Genomic DNA, 21095 nt, shown 5'->3' with positions numbered 1-21095 from the left:
TAATTGCTCTCCTAGTATATCTGAGCAGCTGGCTTATCCTTTTCCCAGCTTTCTGGAGATGTTATACAAAGCTCTGCTCACAACCTCTACCCCCACCCTGCATCTGGATAATAGCTCACATAAAATTCCCACTTCCTTTCTGCTGACTTGTAGTTCTGGCTCTGTACTCTACACCAGCCTGCTTCTAGCCAAACTACAATTTCAGCCTGTTTCTCAGTCATCTTCTTTCAGTCATATCTCTGTTCACATTCAACAAAGCCAAAGCACAGTTCCTAATCTTCTCAGTCAAGCCATCCCTTCTATCTCCTTTCTCATCACAACAGAGAGTGTCACTAACTTTCTGTCAAGCATGCCTGCAGCCTCAACCTTAACATCAACACTGACCTCATTTTGAGGTCTGAACTAGACATCAAGTGCTAATGCTCACAAATGACAAGTGAAAACAAGCCAACTGTCCCCCATCCCCTCAAAGTTCCAATTTCTCTTGAGCTACACATGTAGTAAGATTTGTGGAGGTCCCCAACACAGAGAACCCCTTGGCTGAATTCCTGAAGACATATTCCCAAATGACATACCACCCCTAGAGCTGCCAGCAGCCTGGTGCAAAGACAGAACATTTCTAAAGAATCATCAAATCACTGCACAGCTCTGGTTGGAAGGGATCTCAAAAGACAACCTGGTTTAACTTTTCATGGGAAAGGAAGCCTTGAAAATCTCCAGTGATGAGCTCTCTCTTCCACCACACCCCTGGGGAAGTTGTTGCCATGACTGGAAGTTCTCAATGTAAAAAATTTCTTACCTGTAACAAGATAGAGCCTCACTCAAAATGCCACAGAGATGGGGCCAGTTGGCACAAAAGCAAGAAGGCTAGATTTAACAAAACACCCAGAAGCAAATTTTGTGCTAAGACCATTTTGACTCCAGATATAAACACATTCCTGCCACGCACTGGCTGAAACCTGTGTAGGAAAGGATCAAGGAGCCACAATAAACAAGCTCCATGTTAGTCACAGCCAGGCAGGGGGAGGCTCAGAGAGGACTGCAGAGATGGCCCAAGGGCCCTATCAGCAGTAAGCCTGCACAACAGCAGCACTCCGGTGAGAAATAACCAGCTGCCAGAGCCTGAGGTTATATGGGACACACATCACCTGTGCCACCTTGAGAAACACACAGCACCTGTGCCTCATCTTAGTTCTCTGATTCAACTTTGAGAGCCTGGGGGCTTCAAGAAGTATATAAGACAAAGCAGGGGGGCTGGGGGTTAATGTGTATGGGCAGTTTTATGACTATACAGAGTGTGATAAGGAGATGCTCGGAAGAGGTCCGGTACAAGGATTTGGTCAGGAAGTGAAGCTGTGCCAGGGCTTGAGGACAGAGTTAAAAAGGATGCATGGAGCAGGGCATTTGTATACACAGCTTGTATGGGGAATGGTAGGCAAAATCCACCCACAGAGAGGCAAATGAAGAAAAGGGTCAGGATGGTGTTTGTGTGTGTGCAGAGGCAGGGTGTGCAGGAGGAGTGGAGGACAGGAGTGTGTGTGCAGGACAGGACTACATTTGTTTCAAAGTATCATAATTTGGGTTAGAACAGACCCTAAACATCTAGTTCCAACCTCCCTGCCATGGACAGGGGCACCTTCCACTAAACCAGGTTGCTCAAAGCCCCATCCAGCCTGGCTTTAAACACTTCTAGGAATGGGGCAGACATGATTTCTCTGTTCCAGTACCTCGCCACTGCCACAGAAAAGAATTTTTTCCTAATATCTAACCTAAACCTACTGTCTTTCAGTTGGAAGTCATTCCCCCTTGTCCTATAACTACCACACCCTTGTAAAAGTCCCTCTCCGGCTTTCTTGTAGGTCCCCTTTAGGTGCTGGAAGGTGCTATGATGTCTCCCCCAGTCTTCCTCCAGGCTGAACAACCTCAACTCTCTCATCCTGTGTTCACAGGACAGGTGTTCCAGCCCTCTGATGATCTTCATCACCTAGGACAAAGAGCAGGAATGACAGAAGCAGCATTGGACAATCCCGCAGCCTGTCACCAGGGTGGACAGGGGCACAGTACAATGATGACATGCAGAAGGCAAAGCCCAGTCCCAGACAGATTCTGCCCAGTTATATCCTTTCCCTGGCTTTGGTTATAATTACATTGATACAAGCAAGCCTGAAGTCTTATTGAAGCACAACACTGCCCCAGATTAATAGAACAGGGAAGTAGGAGTAGGGATCTGAGGTGGACCTAGCAGATGTGGGCAGGCAGCCATGCCTGAACTGAACTGAACTGGTATGAAGAAACGGATATAATAAGGTCACTATTTTAAAAGAATTATACTTAAAAGGTAGTAAAGCTCTGCTGAAGATGTAAAGCTCATAAGCCAGTTACTGGTGTTAACTGTGCCTTGATGGGTATTGAAACACCAGCACACATGGCAGACAAGTCAATGTGAAAGACACAGCTATTCAGCAGTCCACACCAGAGACCGAGGTGCAGGGACTACACAGGAGCTGAGGTAGAATAACTTACAAAGAGGTCTGGATGAGGCCCTGGAGTTTGTATCCTTTGCAGCCAACTCTCAGGAAAAAAACACACAGAGATCAATAGAAGTCCCTCAAGAGAGACAACTGCATGACAAATTAAATCCACAACTGACTTGACCAATAGTGTCACTGGCACCATGCATTAGATCATCCCTAATGACCAGCCATACAAACCATGGAGTCCTAAACTCCCTGCACTGATACAAAGAGAAAAGTCCTATGCTAAACCAGCCACATCCTGTCCTGTTTCCTTCTTGTCAATCTCTCCTCAGAATATAAACTTTTCCTTTCTTCTCCTGACCATATCTTCCCTACTTTTCACATGTCTGCTCTGATCTGTCTGCCTCTTCTACAGCTCACTTATCTGTCTTTCTCCTATTCCTCCCATGCTTTTTCCTTGCCCCCAGATCTTAATGCAGGGCTGCCAAATCCCTGCTTCAAGGGTGTAACCAGCTGATTTTCTTTCCCTAAAGCAGTGTCTGCTCTCATGTAAATTACCCTCCAAACCCAGCCTGTGAAACGGGCATATTCACTAAACTCTATGAATAGGAAAGTAGGCACAGCTGGCCTATTCATAATCAACATAAAAAGTAGATTAGCACTTTACAGATTAAACATTATTGTTTCAACAGTTAACATAAATCAACTACACTTACAGGCCTAGCATTGCTGCTGCCACTGCAGGGTGACAAGTACTGCAAAGAGAAGGGCTGACAGTCCATGGTGCAGTAGCAAACAGCCTGAAGGTAAGTTCTTCTCTGGCATCCTCAGTATGTACTGCTAGAGGTTGTTACCAGGACAAAAGTGGGCTATGGAAACAAAGTTAGGGGGGTCATTTTGATTAATTCACGTGCATTTCCAAGCAATCTAGCAACCCACTATTCTAAAGCCAGAATCCAACTGCCTTTTTTCCTTCCCTCAGGCTGATGCAGCTCAAAAATGGAGCAAAAAAGTCATCTTCTGGAATAGGAATGGGACAGGAAGCCTCTAAATACTAACTGGTATGTAGCTCTGTTTCCTATAGTTCAAAATATTTGGGCTTCTGTGGATGAAGATAAACAGTTTGGTGGATTCCATCTATTGTAACCATCTCAAAAAGCAACTCATTAGAACTAAGGATTCACCTCACCAAAGAGGGGCCAAGTACTGAGATCCACTTTAGACACGTCCTGTGGAGAGCAAGGCCAGGAGAGAGTGTCCCAGCAGGGTCAGGCTGCATTTTCTCCCTCATGAGGTACAAGATACTAAGTCACTGGAGACACTCAGTCCAACACATAGTGATCAGTGTGCTATGGCTGTGTAGTCATTAGAGAGATAAGGCCTACAGAACCAGTCTGCTCCATTCCTTTCCATTCCTTCCTGCTCACTCACTGAGAACCACGCATTGTCTCAAATGTTTATCTCGGAGCAGCCTTTCTGTAATACCTGAGCTGGTTTTAATGACTGCAAGGGACTGGCAAAGGCCTTGGCCAGGATATCCCATTAAGAACCAGCTTCACACTTCTTTCAAACAAAAAGGAAAAAAAAATAGAAGAGGAACAGATTAGGTTATGGTCCAAAGGACAAAAGATGGACCAGGAGGGAGGCATTGGCTTATAGGTTTTCCTGGCAGCCAGGGCAAAGACATTTGCATTTTACAAAGGGCAAGGCAGGAAAAGTTACATGGAGAGACTTCTTTACTATAACCCCTCTTTAACAAGCCCTGGTAATTTTAATTGCTCTAGCCTCCTTCTAGGCCTTCTTGATAAATGGGAATAGCAGTTAATAGACCTGAACCAATCAGCTACATCCAATAAGGTGCTTGAGAAAATTAGCTTTGTTCTCCATGCACAACTGATACCACCTCAGTTTCATTCATTATCCAAAATGAGCTAACGAATGTAAATTTTCTACTAATAATCTGAAATTTGGAAGGATTGGTGCTGAAGAGCCTTTTCCAAGAACTTGTCAATTAGAGATGCAGTGATTATGTGAGCTTTGTAAGGAAGAAACTTGTAGGTTTGCTTCAGCTGAGCTCTCCTGGCACAAGCAGTAGGCCACATGAATTTACTTCTTCAGTTGTCACAGACAGCTTCAGAGGTTTGGCTCTGAACTACACATCCTGTAAAACTAAATACTGTAAAGCTTACAGCAAATAAGTGCAAAATGTGCCTAATGTTCACATACATAACATGACAAAACTTCCTCAGGCTGGTCTGCCTATAAGGAACAAACATACTTTGCTGACTAATGGTGTAAAGGATGTTCAGACACCTTAGATCCCAATTTTTGCCTCAGTTCTCAAAACATAAAAGCATGTTGAGTGTGTGGCTTCTCATAAGGAGAATTTCCAATGCTCCTAGCAGTTTTTCACAGGAAAGAAAACTTGCAAGCAGAGTTGAAGTGTTTTTATAGCTCAGCATCCTTCCATAGAAATCAAGAGCTTCCTGTCATACAGATCCCAGAAGTGCCATAAAACAAAACTTATTAGATCACTGTACATCTTATAAATTCATAAAAATTCTATGTGACTACTCTGTGTTTTAGAAAAATACAGATATGTCAAGGTCAGGCCCTGGAGCTCCTTATTTCATCTTATGTCATTTGTTTCACCTACAAATAACCTATTGCCAAAAGTTTCCTGATTCACTGCATCATGTTCTCATGTTTCTGATGGGTCAAGAGCCAAGCAACTGTGCAGATGCAAAATTGTGAAAGAAATTAGGAGATAATAACTAGGCAGCATCAAGTAGGATATTAAAAGATCAGTGGGCAGGCAGATGATGGGATTTTTCACTCCCTCAGAGAAAAATCAGGCACAGTAAACCCAGCCTGTGTCAAGATTAGAGCATCAAGAGTATTTCAGAGAGTATCAGCAGTGGGCTTTGAAACAGAAGCCAGTCCCTCAACATAGCACCTCAATGTTTCTGCCCCTACACAGATCCTGCTGTGCCAGAAATGCCTGGAGACTGCTGAGCAAAGGAAATACACATTTGAAAAAAGAAAGTCTCCATATGCAAGAATAAGGACTATTAATCTCAGTTACAGACTGCAATTTCCAGCAATTGTCTGAAATTGGAAGGGTTACCCACATGCTGAAAAGTGTTTTCTGTCAATGGCTTGAGCATTGTTGTGGAGCAGATGCACCACCTCTGCAGGACATGGACACTGAATACAGCCTGACACAGCTGCTGTGGGTACTGTCAGCCAAGATGTATTTGCTTCAGAGCAACACTTCAGGTATAATCAGAACTCTGAGAAAACTGTACTGAACACAGCTTACCGCCTGCACAGACACTGAGGCAAGAAATTCCATGCAGGTACATCATACACTAACCCACAGGCACCTAAAGAATTTGTAAATTGAAGGCAAAAAATGTCACTAAGCATCCAGTTCAGAACTATTTTTACCAGGGCATTCCCCATTGCACTTCCTGTCTGAAGTTTTTCTCTTCCTTACAGAAAGCCCTCCAAACTCCTTCAGAAAATCTACTGTCCAACTTCTTATATTGTAAATCTTACTAATTTGAAAGAAGTCAAAAAAGGTAATCCTCTACTCTATACTCAAAACCTTCCCTCTCTCAGACTAAGGGGCCTAGAGTACCCAGGAAGAGGCTGCCATGAGCAGGACTCAGCCAAATTCTCCCAGGAGCTCTGAGTGGAGAGAAAATCCACGTAGAGCAGTGCCCTCTTCAAAAGCTCCCCTGGCAGTAAGGACAGCAGGCTGTCCTTGGCACAACAGTAAGGGTCAGTAACACTGGAGCTTGCATACAGAATGAGCAGGGACACAAGAAACAAAGCAAGGTTCACTACCTGAGCCACATAAAGCTCTCTCTTTGCTTTCCCCATCTGCCCTTGGAGCAGCAGTTCTGGACAGATGCTGCCCACCCAAGGGCTCGGTGTAGAGGCAGCCACACTGGGATCTGCCAGGGACTGGGGCCTCTTACCAGAGACAAGGCAGGGCAAGCACAGCACAGGCTGCAGCAGCAGCAGGGACCTGCACAGGCAGCCACTTGTGCCTTTCAGTTGAGTAATGCAGGACCATTTGTTCTGGGTGACATTAATGCTATTCGCCATCCATCTCAGACTCTTTAAATTACCTTTTTATGGCTAAAATCCTTTTCATAATAGATAAAAATCTCTTTTTTATATCCCAAGTTATTGAAAGAAATGTGAAGGTTTTTTATTTGTCATTACAGTTTTAATAAAAATGTGGTTTTTATTGACGTCTGCTTGGAAGCCCTGCTGGGTGTAGTGCAAGAGACTCAGAGTGGTGGGATAAGGGCCATATCTTCCCATCCCACTTTGCAGTCCCTAACACTGTCAGAGTAATGGCCACCACAGCTCAGCTTCCACACTGGTGGGGTAATGGAGAGTAATGCAGAATGAGTGACTGACAACACCCATAGCAGGCAAAGAGGCTCAGGTGACCTAGATGTGGCTGCCCAGAGTCGGTTAGTGATGTAACATACAGTGATGCACTTCACAGGCCATCACTGCAGACCATTCACAGCACAGCACTGCTGGCTGGAGATGGTGGATTAGGACAGAACCAGGCTCACAAGCCACAGGAGACCTGGGTGTTTGGCAAAGCCATTCTGCATCAGTCCACAGCCCCAAGCAACCACAAGAGGGACTGTGCACTGTGGTATACATCAGTGCTTGTGGGCAGAGCACTCAACCACAAGGCTCTGCAACACTGCAGGAAGCAGGCACCTGTCCTGGCATCCCAGAAGGGTTAGACAACACTGCCCACCCAGGAAAAGGCATTCTGGAGCCATAACAGAACCTGCAGCAACCTTCATTATGACATGAAGACTTTGTGATATAGCCCAGTAAATGAAACTTCTCTAGAGCACCATATGGTTCCAGCTACAGAAAGTGGCTCATTTTACCTTGGGAATAACTTGGATGCTGTAGGACATGCAGTGTAATACCCAACAGCCTATTGAAGGCCTTGCTCTTCTCCCACAGGGCTGAGCATTACTTGAATCATTCTGCAAATCAGAAATAAGCATATGTCTTGCCAGAGCTTAAAATGCTCATTGACAATTCCAAAAGAATCAGGGAATCAAGTCCATCCTTCTCCTAGTCACTGGCACAGCAAAGGCTGCCATACTATACCAAGAACTCATATAGAAATAGGAGTAAAAATAGTTTTTTCTATTTGTGCTATTTCTCTAATTCTCATAGCAGTATGAGGACTGGGAAATCTCTTGCACTGGGGATTAGCACCTTGCTATGGTCTCATTTTCTGTCTTTCCTGTGGCAGTATACATGGGCATACAAGTTCTGTCCCTCCCTGTCAAATGTCCATGCAGCATCACTGCAAATCACTGCAGTGACCATATTTCCAGGTGTATTTGAGTACATTTCAAAAACAGATGAATCATATTTCATGTACCCAACCCAAAAAACACTTTGGGAACTTTGGGAGTGCCCTAGTACCATTCAGGACCAGGTTCATTTTTTGCAATAGCCAGGAGGGGTGTGGCCAGGACCCTAAAGTTACTGGATACCACCTCATGCCATTGCCAGTGGCAGGAGAAAGGGACTCTCTCTTCCAAGGAGAAGGGGCTCCTTCCAATCAAGTTAAAGTGGTGGACAGAACAGTCAGGTATTGTTCATTGTCAGGAGCTTTTCACATAAATCACTTCTTTGTCTTATATTTTTCATTATTAATATTGTTGCTGTTATCATTTGTCTTCTTATCTCATTGCTGTTTCCAGTAAATTATTCTTATCTTAACCCATGATCCTTTGATAACATCTGAGACTGCTCAGCTTCAACCGTTTCTACTCCTCTGCAACAGTTTCAGGACCTGTTAGATGCAAAGGTAAGTCAGGAGACAAGGAGAGACACTCATTCCCTTGGCTAGCCACAGGCCTTACACCAGCCCATCACCCCCAAGCAATGGCAGCCTGGACACAGCACCTGGGAAGCTGCACTACACAAGCACCCCCTCAACATGGGAAAGACCTTGCTTGGGACACACCACCCTCAGATGGGGGGTGCAAAGTTTATCCTTGCCCTAATCCCCAACCAAAAAACCTTACACAAGAGACAGGAGCAATGACTAGAGAACCTGCCCAACAGGAACCTGCCAGAAAAGAGCAGGAACTGGGATATTTCTGAAAGGAAAGAATGACAGATGGGGAGGAAGGGAGTTCTCCCACCAAGGAAAATTACCTTCAACGTGAGTAAAGGCTTGGGTAGAGTACAGAGTACACAAACATACCAAGAGGGAGAATAAGATGCCTTAGGGAAAAGGTCAATAATTTGATGTAAAAATGCCAGTGTGTAAGGATGGACTGGAAGCTGATGAGCAATGGGCTGTGAAAAGTGACATCTTGTTGTACATAGGAGAAGTAATACAGTGGTGCTGAGTGGGTAGACCTAGGCTGTGGCCTACTGGGATGTGCAATACGAGGAGTTATTTTGGGTCTAGAAAGAGGTAAAAGTGTGTGTTGGTGTAGAGAAGAGTACACAGTGAAGCATGGAGATGTCCCAGTATCTAACCTGTGACAGCACTGTGCAGCAGCAGAGAAGTGAGAACTATATTAGGGAATGCACTGGCTAGTAGTGGAGCCAGGCAACAAAGGCACAAAGGATATTTGCAAGACCAGGGTTGTAAAAGCTGACAAGTCCTTCTGCAACCACTCCATCCTATGAAAAGGGATGCTGTGATATGCCCTTAATCAGAACAAAGTGGCATCACCTCCCCAATATCCCTGTATCCCACAGCCACATGACAGTAGTTTCCAAAAAAACTACTAGAGGGAGGAAGTATCCCTAATCCCAGTGCTGTCAAAATTTCTTCTACCTTTTCTAGTTTCTAAGCACAAAGATTTTGTGCTTTTAAGGTACACCCAACTTTGAAAGTCTTATTTCCCAGAGCTTCTCATCAGTCCTTCTTCCTAAATGCGTGGTGTCCACATCTTACCAGAAGTTGCCTGACTCTGCTCTGCATGCACTTGGTTGAATTAGAGCACTTAGCTGAACCAGCTGTCTGTCCCTCAGTCATTAATAGTTCTGCAGAGAAAGAACATATTCAGCTTGCTTTCATTTTCCACGCTTGACACCTTTTCACTTTCAGAATCTTGTTCAAGCAAGGAAGATAAAACTAGAGGTAGGAGAGACTCTTTCATTCATATCTTAACACCCATTCTTATTAACACAACTTTTCCCAACTGCTCCAAGAAATTCACCCCAACAAGCCCAACCTGCACTATCTCCACTGTCTCCCTAAAAGATTCTTGCTCTGTGATCTCACTGGTGACTGTTTCCAGGAGTTATTGTAAAAATTTCTCTGCACAGCCTCTCCCACTGCTACCACCCTGTGAATCCCACCCCACCCACCTCAACTTCTTGCACATTAACACTCCAGAGAATTATCACCTCCCACCATCACTCATCCAAACCACTGTGGCTGAGATTAAAAAGCCAGCGTTTGCTCACTGATTATTTTTATCCCCGTGATCCCTGATAGGTACACTGGCCCTGGACATAAAATAGGGTGGGCCAGGACAACCCAATAGTCAGCATATATGATGCTTCTGCTTCTGTGTCAAATCAACACATGCCATTCGCCTTTACATCAGAGCAGCTCCCAGTCCCCAGCCACAACGCTGGCCTAAAATGGGAGACCTCCCATCATCAGGGTATCAAGTAGGTTTGTGTGGAGACAACAAACTCATGGTGAACTGCCATAAATCCACCTCATAAATGCTCTGTCTTTGCTCAAATATCTGTCCCATTGGCATGGTCTCCATTTAAGCCAGTTTTCCCACAAAACATTTGTCAAACACCCAAGCCCGTGATAAGATTCACAGGAGTAGGTCACATCAGAAGGCAGACTATTTCTAATTGACTGAAAATATAATGCTTCTGCACATGAAATTGGCTTTTTTTTGACCTTCCTGCCCTTTTGCAAGCTCTTGCCTAATTTGTTAGCTTGTCACATTCCTCCCTAGGTATCTCTGTATTTCCAGTTGCTCTTTGTCCCATTTGTTTTGCACTGATCCAAGCTGTATGTAACTACTTCTTGGCTACACCTAAGATTCATCTGAAGAGCCCTGCTCTTGGGCCTGATGGGAGAACTAGAAGTCTTACACTGAATTTGAGAGCAGCAGGACTAGGCTCAGGCACTCTGAGAAGGTTCCCTCATTGCCATTTTTACTTCCATTTGAATTCATCTTCAAGTTCTCAGGTGTAATGCTGGCCCCAGAAGGGAAAGTTTCAGATCCCTCTCTGCACTCTTCTCTGCCCTGATACTCCACCTTGCTGCTCTGCTACCTGTATTTCAGATAAGTATATAACATTTAAAATATACTGAGGATCTAGCTGCATTGAAATTAAATTTGTTCCTGAAGCAACCCTATTAAACCCTCTAGGCTCCAGCAATGACAACTTTGGTGCATTAGGTTCCTAAATCCTTTCTTTTAAATATCTTGATTTGGTACCTTGTAACTATTGATACAGGCATTTACATCAGCTTTTAATACTGCCCAGTTTTACAAGGTCCTTTATTTTTATACATGTTATTCTCTTCATTTATCTCTTTTATCATTGCTCTCTTTCCCTTGTTACCATTTCTCCTCCATCACTTTCTTACCATTTCTACCTTTTTTACCCTCCCTCTCCTGTAACTTCAAAATTAAATATTGCCCAGCACTGCCCATGTGAAAGAAGTGAATGCTATGAGGTAAGACTGTATTTGAGCTGCTTCACTGGGAATCAATGAGGCACAGAGCATTCCTCCAGCTCCCAAGAAGCACAAAGAAATCAGGGATTATCAGTGGCAGCTGAACACACACTTGAGAGAAAAGGTCCCACCTCCAAGAGACACCACACAAACTGAGCCAGAGGTGCCTAGTGTGGTAATTTAATGTGGGTTAACTTTGGAGTGGCTTTCCACAGCTCCTGTGGAAGGGAGATTGCCACATGGAAGCCCATAGAGGCAGACGCCTGCAGGGAGCAGCCAGCTTGCTCTGCTCCATCTATCCACTGAGCTATGAAACACAGCTGGTACCAGCCTTGCTGCAAGGATGGAATGCTGATAGAGGCAGCATGTTTCAGACTGGGGGCTGACATTAACCCTGCTATTGAACTGTAGGGAAATATTAATGGTCATTCCTGGCTAGACAATATGTAGAACCTTAAACTACACAGAGGCAGACTCACCCTGTTCAAATCTGCCCATAATATACCCTCTAGGTGCAAATACTTCACTTACCTCATGTTTCCCCCACACCTCCTTACCACACAGTCAGACAGGCCAGAACAACCAAAACAGTCCTAAAAGCATCTATATATGAGAAACAACAGATGTACACACCACTTTCCTTCTTCAGCCTTCTGTCTTCCTCCCCACCCAACACACACTTTCCCTAGCATCACCTTTGCACACTGTTGCCTCCTGCCTGCCTCCTTACCATGTCTGTTGTGATTCTTGAAATGCCTCTCCTCACCCTGGGCTACAGGTGAGGGGACATCTTGTAAAGAGCAACATGCAAAGTACATCTGTAATTTACCGTGGTTACTTCCCTTATATCTGATGAACACAGTCACTTACCTACTGATCTCAGTGCTGTGGGCTGCTGAGGGTTAATGATGGCACTGACTCCTGAGCTACTGCATTACCTGACTGCAGCACCAAAAGTGATTTATGCCATTATTTTCTTTGGGGGTTAATTAGGGCCTCGAGAAAGTAAAGGGCTGTCAGTGCTAGCTGGAATTGGTCTAGTGCAGCCAGGGGAGAGCAGTCATCCCTCACAGAGCTCTGCCAATACATCTTTGTCCTGAACATCAATACCTCCAGCTCCCACTCCTCGGTGTGGCAGACAGTGCTCCATCCTGACCTCCAGCAGCCCTGTTCATCTTGGCATACAGAGTATACACTGCTCTGTTGAGTCCTGCCATTTCCATCTGGCACCTTTCACACCCTTACTCCTCTGTTATCTTCTCCTCCTCACCAAAGCCTGCCAATAATGCCCATTGATGGACAGGGAAAACTCACATGGCCTTCACCCAGAAGCAAGGAAGAGGTATCTCCCCTCGGTATCTCTTATAGCTGAGAATGAGCAGTTTTCCTTCCTCTAGCTGTCCAGGGCTTGCTGAGGCCTGAGAAGCCACCACAAGCTATGGCTGCTCCTACCTCTTTGCCCAGATCCTCACGGATAACTTGCTCAATCTCCTGCCTGGTGCTCTGCGGGGCCTGGCTGTGCAGCACCTTGAGGGTGCGGGTGTACTCCTCGGGCAGGAGGTAGTCCAGCGCTCCCAGGTGCTGTCCCACCTTGATGAAGGTGCCTCGGTTGGAGCAGCACAGCTCCCGGAGGCGCTCGGCAGAGCGCAGGTGCACCTGTGAAGAGACCAGAACATCAGTCAAGCCCTTCTGCTGTTACATGCACATGTCCACATACACATCTTATTTTGTCCAGTATTTAAGCAGACCAAGGATTTCCTTTCTTGATTCTGGGCATCATCATCTAACATGTCAGTTCATTAGTAGGACTCTGGCTGGATTTAAAGGGTCTGAACCAGACCAGGACAAGATGCTCCAGAATATAAAGGGCTTCAACACTTGTTTGTATAGGCATCATGATCAGTAACAGCACATTAATTTTTGGCCCATCCTTGCACAAAATAAAATGTCTGGCCATAGGGCAGCATTGGTTTGTCACTGTGATTCTGCACTATGATGCAGAATCACAGTGCACTATGCACTATGCACTGTGATTCTGCATAGTTTGGAAACTCCTTGTCAAAAGACAAAAATCACGACCTCAACCATTATGTTAGACTCTTAGCATGAATGCAGTGAATTAAAATGAGAAGAAAACCACAGATACACAGAGACTTCCAGGAACTCAGAAGAAGAGTCCGTTAAAAATCAAAGATCTCTCCTTGGCAGGGAGGAGGACAGTATACAGGCAGTCCTCCATCTTCCTCACCTCCCTTTTACACGCACAAGGGAGGAATTACATCCCTCCAGTCCAGTCAGGTCTTGGGTCTTACTGCCTACATTGCCAACAAAGTCTGCAATGACAGCTGTTTGAGCAACTAAGTGTTAGAAGACTTACCAGCTGTGCTCACAGTGGCCAAATGCAACTACCAAATGACAAAACCCATTGCCAACCTCTTGCCTCTAGCTCTTTCAGTTCATTTTGCTCCTCAAGAATATACCAGCCACCACATTCTTCAGTGACAATGATTTATTCTCCCTTTATTACTGTCACTAGAAAAGCCTCCTGCCAAGGACACAGCTATATTGAATAATATTTAATGAACTTCATATAAGTTTACCCTGATACATTAATAAAACCTACGCAGATCAATAACAAAAAATAACTGTGCACCCATCTCCTGTTAATGCCTGACACCAATCTGCATGAATTCCTCATTCCTCTGGCTTCTGTGTCAGACATCATTGAAAGTCAAATCCTGTGTCTACAGCCCTCATCTGCACAAGATCCTGTGGTGATGGACTCCAGCAAATGCCTTGAAATACATGACAAAAAGGAACAATTCCACAAACATTAATGAACACCACATACACCCACACCATTCAGTAGCTGTCTGCTCTCTGTGCAAAGCAGGGCCGTGTCACATCATGGGACAGGCTGAGTGTCTCGCATTTGGGAATGTGTCAGGGGCAGACTGAGTGCTGAGCTGCAAGTGCATGAAACACAGGCCTAGGGCAGTGTGAGGAGAAAGCCTAATGTGCAAGTCTTGCCCTCAGTGTGAGACTTGACAGTTTGATGCCCACGTGCTCACATACACGTATACGCACATTTTCCTAAGTGGGCACATACGGGCAAGTGTAACTCGTGTGTGCGTGAGCTTCCCCCAGCACACTGCCAGCTCAAAAACACTCCCACATGTATAGGCTGCAAATAACACCCATGAGTACGCCTCAAGTCTCCCACACCATTCTCCTGCATTTTACACAACAACTCTGAAGCTCCTGCTGTAAAAAGCCTCTGCTCTGGCTCTTTCCCTGTTTTCCTTCCCTGTGTGCAGCAAGGACAAAAGCAGGCCAAAAGGGAAGGAAGCCATAACAGAAGATGAGAGAGCAAGAAAACCAGCGTGGGAGTAATGGGACAGAAGAGAAAAGGAGAGAGGGAGCCTGTGCAGCTGGGTTGTCACAGCACCGTGAGTACAGCCCATCACAGAGAAACAGCTTTTTTGCAGCTCCAATAGTCATCGTCTACCCACTGCCTCCAGCTGTGAAGAGAACCCCTGCCAGCAGTGAAGGAGAGTGGTGGCCAACCACACACCTCAAGGTGTTGGACAGCCATAGCCAAAGGCACTGGCAGGAAGCAGGGGTAAGGCTCTTTACAGAGATCTTCCAAGAAAGCCAGCACTGAGCTCCCAGCACTGAATTCAGGCCAGCACAGGGTCCTGTGATCTCCCACGCACAGCAGGAGCCCATCAAATGACTCCAGGCTGCAGCGTGACTCAGGGCAGAGCAGCAGCACCCAGGGCTTTAGTGCAGTGCTGGGTGTCAGGACAAGCAGCCAGCTCAGGGTAGCTGAAGTGCTGGCTCCAGTGCATTACCCACACCACATGGATTCTCAAGGAAGATGGAAAAAACAGGCTGGAAAACACAATCTAGCTAAAAATGCAACTGCTTGTAGACACACTTGCATACAGGGTGCATCTTCACATGGGGGTCACTGCTGGGAAGGAGGTGGCAATAGCACCTCTTTCCTCTAGCACAAGGTGAGAGGAAATTTTTGCCCTCACAAATTTATCCCCCCTGTTGAGAAGCTGGTTGGCCTCATGAACGCAGCAGTCCTGGACAAGACAGTCCTTACAGAGGACTCCAGGAACAAAACAGAAGAAAGCATCCTCCTGCAAAGCATCCTCCACAATGCTCTCACAACTGGCTTGGCTTAAACTCCTAAGAGATAGATGCCTTGGCTGGCTGGCTGGACCAGGGAATTCCAGTTCCTGCACTTCTAGAGAGACAAGATGACCAAGCAGCTTGTCTCAGAGGAGGTAAATCTGTATCCCTACATCTTACAAAACTCCAGTCTGCATTAGAGGCAGAAATACTCTGAGTATGAAGCAGGACTGTGAATGCAGCTTCCAAGGACTCTTTTCTTATCAACCAGATCAGGTTTTTTAGCAGAAAACTTTCTTAATGATCTCTATTATTTTCTTGGATCTCCCCAAGACAAGCCAGAGTTCAGATGCAACACCTGTTCCTCTGACAGACTACACTCCCCTAATCATAAACAAAGTAAGACCATCACATTCCTATACAGTGTCCAGTAGTGGTGGCCCACGTTTCTGTTCCACCTTGAAGAAAATGCAAGGTAAATGGAAATACTCAGAATGGCTCAGAACTTTTCTTCAAGATACCGCTCTTTGTTGCCCAAGAAATTCTTTGAAGACTGTTTTTATCAGAGGCATGAGCTGGAAACACCTAGTTTTACACAGATGTAATTGTATGCATCACCCCTGGGAGCACACTACAAAGCAAGGAAGCATTTCATGTACTGAGGAATATCAAGAATAGGTTTCCATCAGAAAGGCCTTCGGATCACAAATGTTGCCTGTGCACATGGCTCTTTCCCCAGTCCACATGGGCATCTCTTTCTGTCTTAAATCCCTCCTGCAAATTTCAGCAGGACAAATTCTACATTGGCCCACATGGCTATCAGACTCCTCTGCTTTACCTACATCCAGGTTAGAATAGGATTAACACTGATTATTAAAACTGTGAAAGTAACAACTCTTAGGGTATAGAGAAGAGGCAACTCTGGGATGAAGCACACGCTCAGCAAGCAGAGCTGCAATGAGATATATTTTAATTTATGCTTGATGTACAAGCAGACCTGGCTTCTCAAGTAATTTGGTTGCTTTTGAAGGAGCCTTTACTCACACAGATTACTGGCAAAGAACTGCTCATCAGAATATCAGATGTACAGATATCATGAACAGGCAGGTGTTAATCTAGTTTTAGAAATAAAGGAATTCATTTAGTAGAAAATAAATACTCAGACTAAAATCTACCAGTGAGAACTTCAGTATTTGATATCTGGTGACAGACCTGGTGGCAGAAGTGCTCAGAAAGGCCACTGAATACAGTAAAGTAAGTGATGGAAGCAACTCCTCATATGAAATCCCTCAGAAAAGATATCCCACCTGTGCAGGGTATACTCTTAGCAGGCAAAATGTGAAATGAAGATTAGGCATGCAGAGAGAACAGCCTGCCCATCACTGCTTACAATGGAGATACACTCTCCATGACAGTATTTCAAGAAGGGTGTCTCCAGAAAACACATGGACAACTTCAATCACATAAAAATTAGAGATTAATTAAAAAATTAGCTGAGATGCTAATAACCATAATAAAAGGAAATCTCATATTAAAACTGTTAACTTGAAGAGGATTGAAAGGGAATAAGTGTTGCCCTGTTTTTAAGAAAAGTCTAGACAAATCTGGGAAACTATAGTCCTTCAAGCTTTAATTCTGTATCAACTAAATTACTTGAGACAATAATTACAGAGAGTACTAAAAATCATCTAGCTAAATGTGATATGACTGACAAAAAGCCAACAGGGATTTTGAGGGGAAAAAATCATTCTTCACCAGTCCACCAAAATACTGTGAGCTTGTTAATACAACAGCCAATAGAAAAGAGGTATTTACTGGGACTTTCAATAAATATCCTCACAAAGAATGAAAGAAAAACTCAGTAATTATTTGAGATACAAGAACATCACTTGCTCATTTTATCCCATTTCCAGCTCAGAAACCCAACACTACAGACAGCAATGGAAGACACTCCAATTAGGACAAGGCTGCAACATTTAGTGCTGTTTTCACCACAGCTTCATTTCAACCTGCTCTGAGCATTTTTAAACCAGATAACCCTGCAGAAGGCAGGAGCTCTCTACCATAAAAGGATTGACCTGCATTACTGTCAAAAACTACCAGCAAAGTGTCCCATTATGCCTGTTCTTACAATAGAGTTTCATTTTCCTGCCAGTGATTTGGCAAAGGAGAGAATAGTGCAATAACAAAAATTCCATGAGATGTAAGAGATATTATTCACCACTATGGAAAAATCAGCCCTGCCAAGTCCCTACCAAAGACAAGTGAAAAATCAATACACTGAGGGATCTCACCCTCTGCATAGATGGCTGCAAGGTTACACATATTGGGAGGTGCAGCCTGTCCTCCCCACACACGCTGCTGGGCTTTCAACTCACTAGAACCATCCAGCACCTGGATCACATTCTTGTGGATGGCTCAGCCTGCTCAAGGCACAGAGTGAGTCAGGAAAATTAAAAAAAAAACTGTTTGACTGTGATAAAAAGGATTAAAATGTTAAAAATACCAAAATACTACTGTAAAAATTGAATGCACAACCCCACTCTGGATTCTAGACATCCTATCACAAAAAAGAGGTAGATAAATAAAAAAGGACAGAGGAAGATGAAGGAAATATGACCACGTCATATAAAAGTCATATTTAAAAAGAGATCTGAAATGTTAGGAGACTGTTTAGATTACAGAGAGTTGATGCATAAGAGAGAAAAGTTGTAGGCAACAATGAAAAAAAAACCTCTCATTCCAACTCTCATAAACCCACAAACAGGGCATTCTACAAAACAACAACCATTTTTAAGTTGTTGGTTTTTTTACATCCCATTTTGCACAATACAGCATTAACCAGTGGGACTCACTGTCAGAGGACAGAGAAGCCAAGAGCTTAATGGAATTCAGAAAGGCTTTAGATATTTATGATAAAACAACCATACGTGATTTTATATGGAGCTTTCCATCTCTAAAAGTGCTTTTACAAAGCTCTTTACAAAACTCAGGACCACTGTTCTCCATTTTACAGGCTCATAAGAACATGACAGCTAATAAAATGTCTAAAGGGCTTTAAACACTATTGCTCAGGGCACCAAGACAAAAATTACCCTTCTGTCTGGCCACTACCAGAGAATGCAAACAGGGTGCATTATCAAAACCTTTACAGAACCTATTTGGTGTATCCAGCTCCCAAATTCTGGTTAAATCTTCGGCTGAGGTCAACCTGTTTCCAAGGGTCTTCCATATTCACTAAGTTACCTGCCATTCAAAGGACTCGTGACATTGGTGATGAACTCTTGCTTTACTTCCACAGAACAACAGAACTGCTGCTTATGGTCTTTCATATTAAGCCTTTGGGATGCTGGGAAGAAACTTGTGGCACACAGTGGGTGGAAGCATTCCAAGCATATATGCTATCTGCCATCCTGGACAAGAACACTCTTCCAGAAATGCAGTAGACTAGAAGAGCCAGGCTGTCCTTTGGACTCCCTACAGAGGGAAGAGAGGATGTCATCACCTCTGTGGTGGGTATCTCCAAAACACAATTGGGTAGGGAGAAAAGACATGTCAGAGAATATAGGAAAGAAATCTGGTCATAGTCCTTTTCTCTTCCATCCCCCATAATGACAGGGCCATGTGCACAGGACTAGTAAAACTGTAGCAACAGCTTTAGATGACCCAGGACAGCACAAACCAGAGAAAAATGAAAAGATGTCCACCTCAATCTAACACAGTGAGAAACTGAAATCAGTGGCCACACCAAAAGATCTGTGAAGATGCCTAGGGAGGATACAGCTATTGGTGATGTGAATAGGGTACTTGGGTGCTTTAAAAACAGCAGTACAAAACGTAGAACCCATTTCAGTGACAGTGTAGCTCTGTCTAAAGAACTGTTATCTCCTCTTTCAACTAATCTGAATAAACATACAGTAAATGTAAACTACTACAGCCTTCACTGACACTAGCAGCCTGGTAATCAAACTGGCTGGCAGCAAGGATGCTGCAGGAAGACACACAACTCTAAATGGAATTGTTATTGCCTGCTTTTTGTAATATCTTTCCTACTTACTTTTTACAAAAGCTCATTCCCAAGCACACTAGGTATTTGCCATTCAAATGCTTCCCTATACCAACACTAACTGAGCATACTGCTGATGATGGACAGATTTATGCCTTTGGAATTGGAATAAGTCCTGGTGCAATGTACCTCACTACCTAATAATTCATTATTTGTGTGAGTTATGTTTAACTAAGTAAGATCTTTCAGAAATTCTGGCACAACAGTTGGTTGCCAGTGGGACAGAAAGGAAGTGAGAAAGAGAGCTTTATAGTTTGGAAACGATTAAGGAAGGAGATGATCCCCTGACTAAACTGACAACTTCTTAGGCTCTCAGCCTCATAAACACAGAAACAAGGAGTCACACAGGATGACTAGCAGAATGGCCAGTAAACTCAGTACTAATGGAATATAGACAGTGGGCTTACAGACAGCTGAAATCTAATGTTGGTGTTGTGGCCTTGTATCAGTAGTGCTACAGGTAGCTGAAATTAAAGCAAACACATTTCATAATTTGTGCAAAACTTCCCTGGAGATCAAAATGGACTCTTCCAAACCTAGGCCAACACATTTTACACTGAACAGATATGCAAGCTCACACCTTCCAAGACATCAGGACTTTGTATTTCTACATACAAGTACACACAAGTGCTGACATCCCACCTGTGTCACACATACTCCCAAGCCTTCTGGCTAAAACCCCTATTCAGAGCTTGGGTCATATCGGTGACTGAAGGCTGGCCTAGCAACAACCACTAGTATGAGATGCCACCTGGTTCAGAAAACATTTTTACACTAGACTGAGGTCCATCTCTTTGGCCAGTCACTCCCCAAGCTGCTCTGGAGAGTGGGAAGCAGAGTTTCTCAACTGCAGGGCAGAGCACCACCAGTCACCTTGCTGAACCCTGCCCTTGCTGGCTGGTGCATGCACAACCAGCACCGATCGCCTGCCTGTGTTCCATCTTCATTTTACTCCAAGCTCGGTCATTTGTGCTCTGATTATCTCTCATTACTGACGACCTTGCTGTAATGAGTTTTAATCTGCCTCGTATTAATTAGAAACATTTTCATTAGCCAGCTCAATTTTAGGTAAATAGCTAATAGAAGCAACTGAGCTGCAATTAGTTATCTGTGGGGCAGTTCAGGATAAAAATCTGAAGAGAGCAGCTGCTCCCCTCTAGACACCCCTGTGACATAATGCACTGTTCTGTGTAAGTCTCCTGAGCCAGGAAAACAAGGAGCACAGGGAAGGGCTGGTCAGAGACAAAGGGAAAATACCACACTAAAATAACTGTGCTGTAGAACTTCTGTGCCTATAGCAGGAGTCAAGTTCCCTACACCCACAGACCTCACTTCCTGTGAACAAGGTTCTGCTCTTGAGGCTGTTTTACCCTGTGACTACTCAAGAGGTCCTTCACACAGGCTCTCTTGTGGTGCACATACATTATTGTCAATGGTTACTTAAACATGAGGATAAGGTCAGACCAGATCTGCCCAAGACAGAAGGTTCAGACCCATGTGTACACAAACATAAAGTACTTGCAAAGACAGCAGGTTTATAAAAGTGCATTCAGTGCCTTATTGTCCTGATAGCTGATATACAAATACATCTGTCCTGTGCTTCATTGCAGAGGACCCAAGGAGGATAGAAAGTAATTCAACAGCATGTCTGCAGAAGGCACAGAGA

The 21095-nt window shown here is 44.3% G+C and overlaps 1 protein-coding gene across 2 annotated transcripts in view; it reads right to left on the bottom strand.

Moving 5' to 3' along the window:
* ADCK1 (aarF domain containing kinase 1) overlaps positions 1-21095 on the bottom strand; it is a 72396-nt gene that overhangs the window by 30678 nt on the left and 20623 nt on the right. For both annotated transcript variants that reach the window (XM_058026081.1, XM_058026082.1), the window contains exon 4: positions 12673-12876. In XM_058026081.1, coding sequence (XP_057882064.1) covers positions 12673-12876 — 204 coding nt within the window. The remainder of the gene's footprint in view (positions 1-12672; positions 12877-21095) is intronic.

The sequence above is a fragment of the Melospiza georgiana genome, chromosome 6 (genome assembly GCF_028018845.1).
Source record: "Melospiza georgiana isolate bMelGeo1 chromosome 6, bMelGeo1.pri, whole genome shotgun sequence".
Taxonomy (NCBI): Eukaryota; Metazoa; Chordata; class Aves; order Passeriformes; family Passerellidae; genus Melospiza; species Melospiza georgiana.
This window is presented reverse-complemented; position numbering and strand designations above follow the sequence as displayed.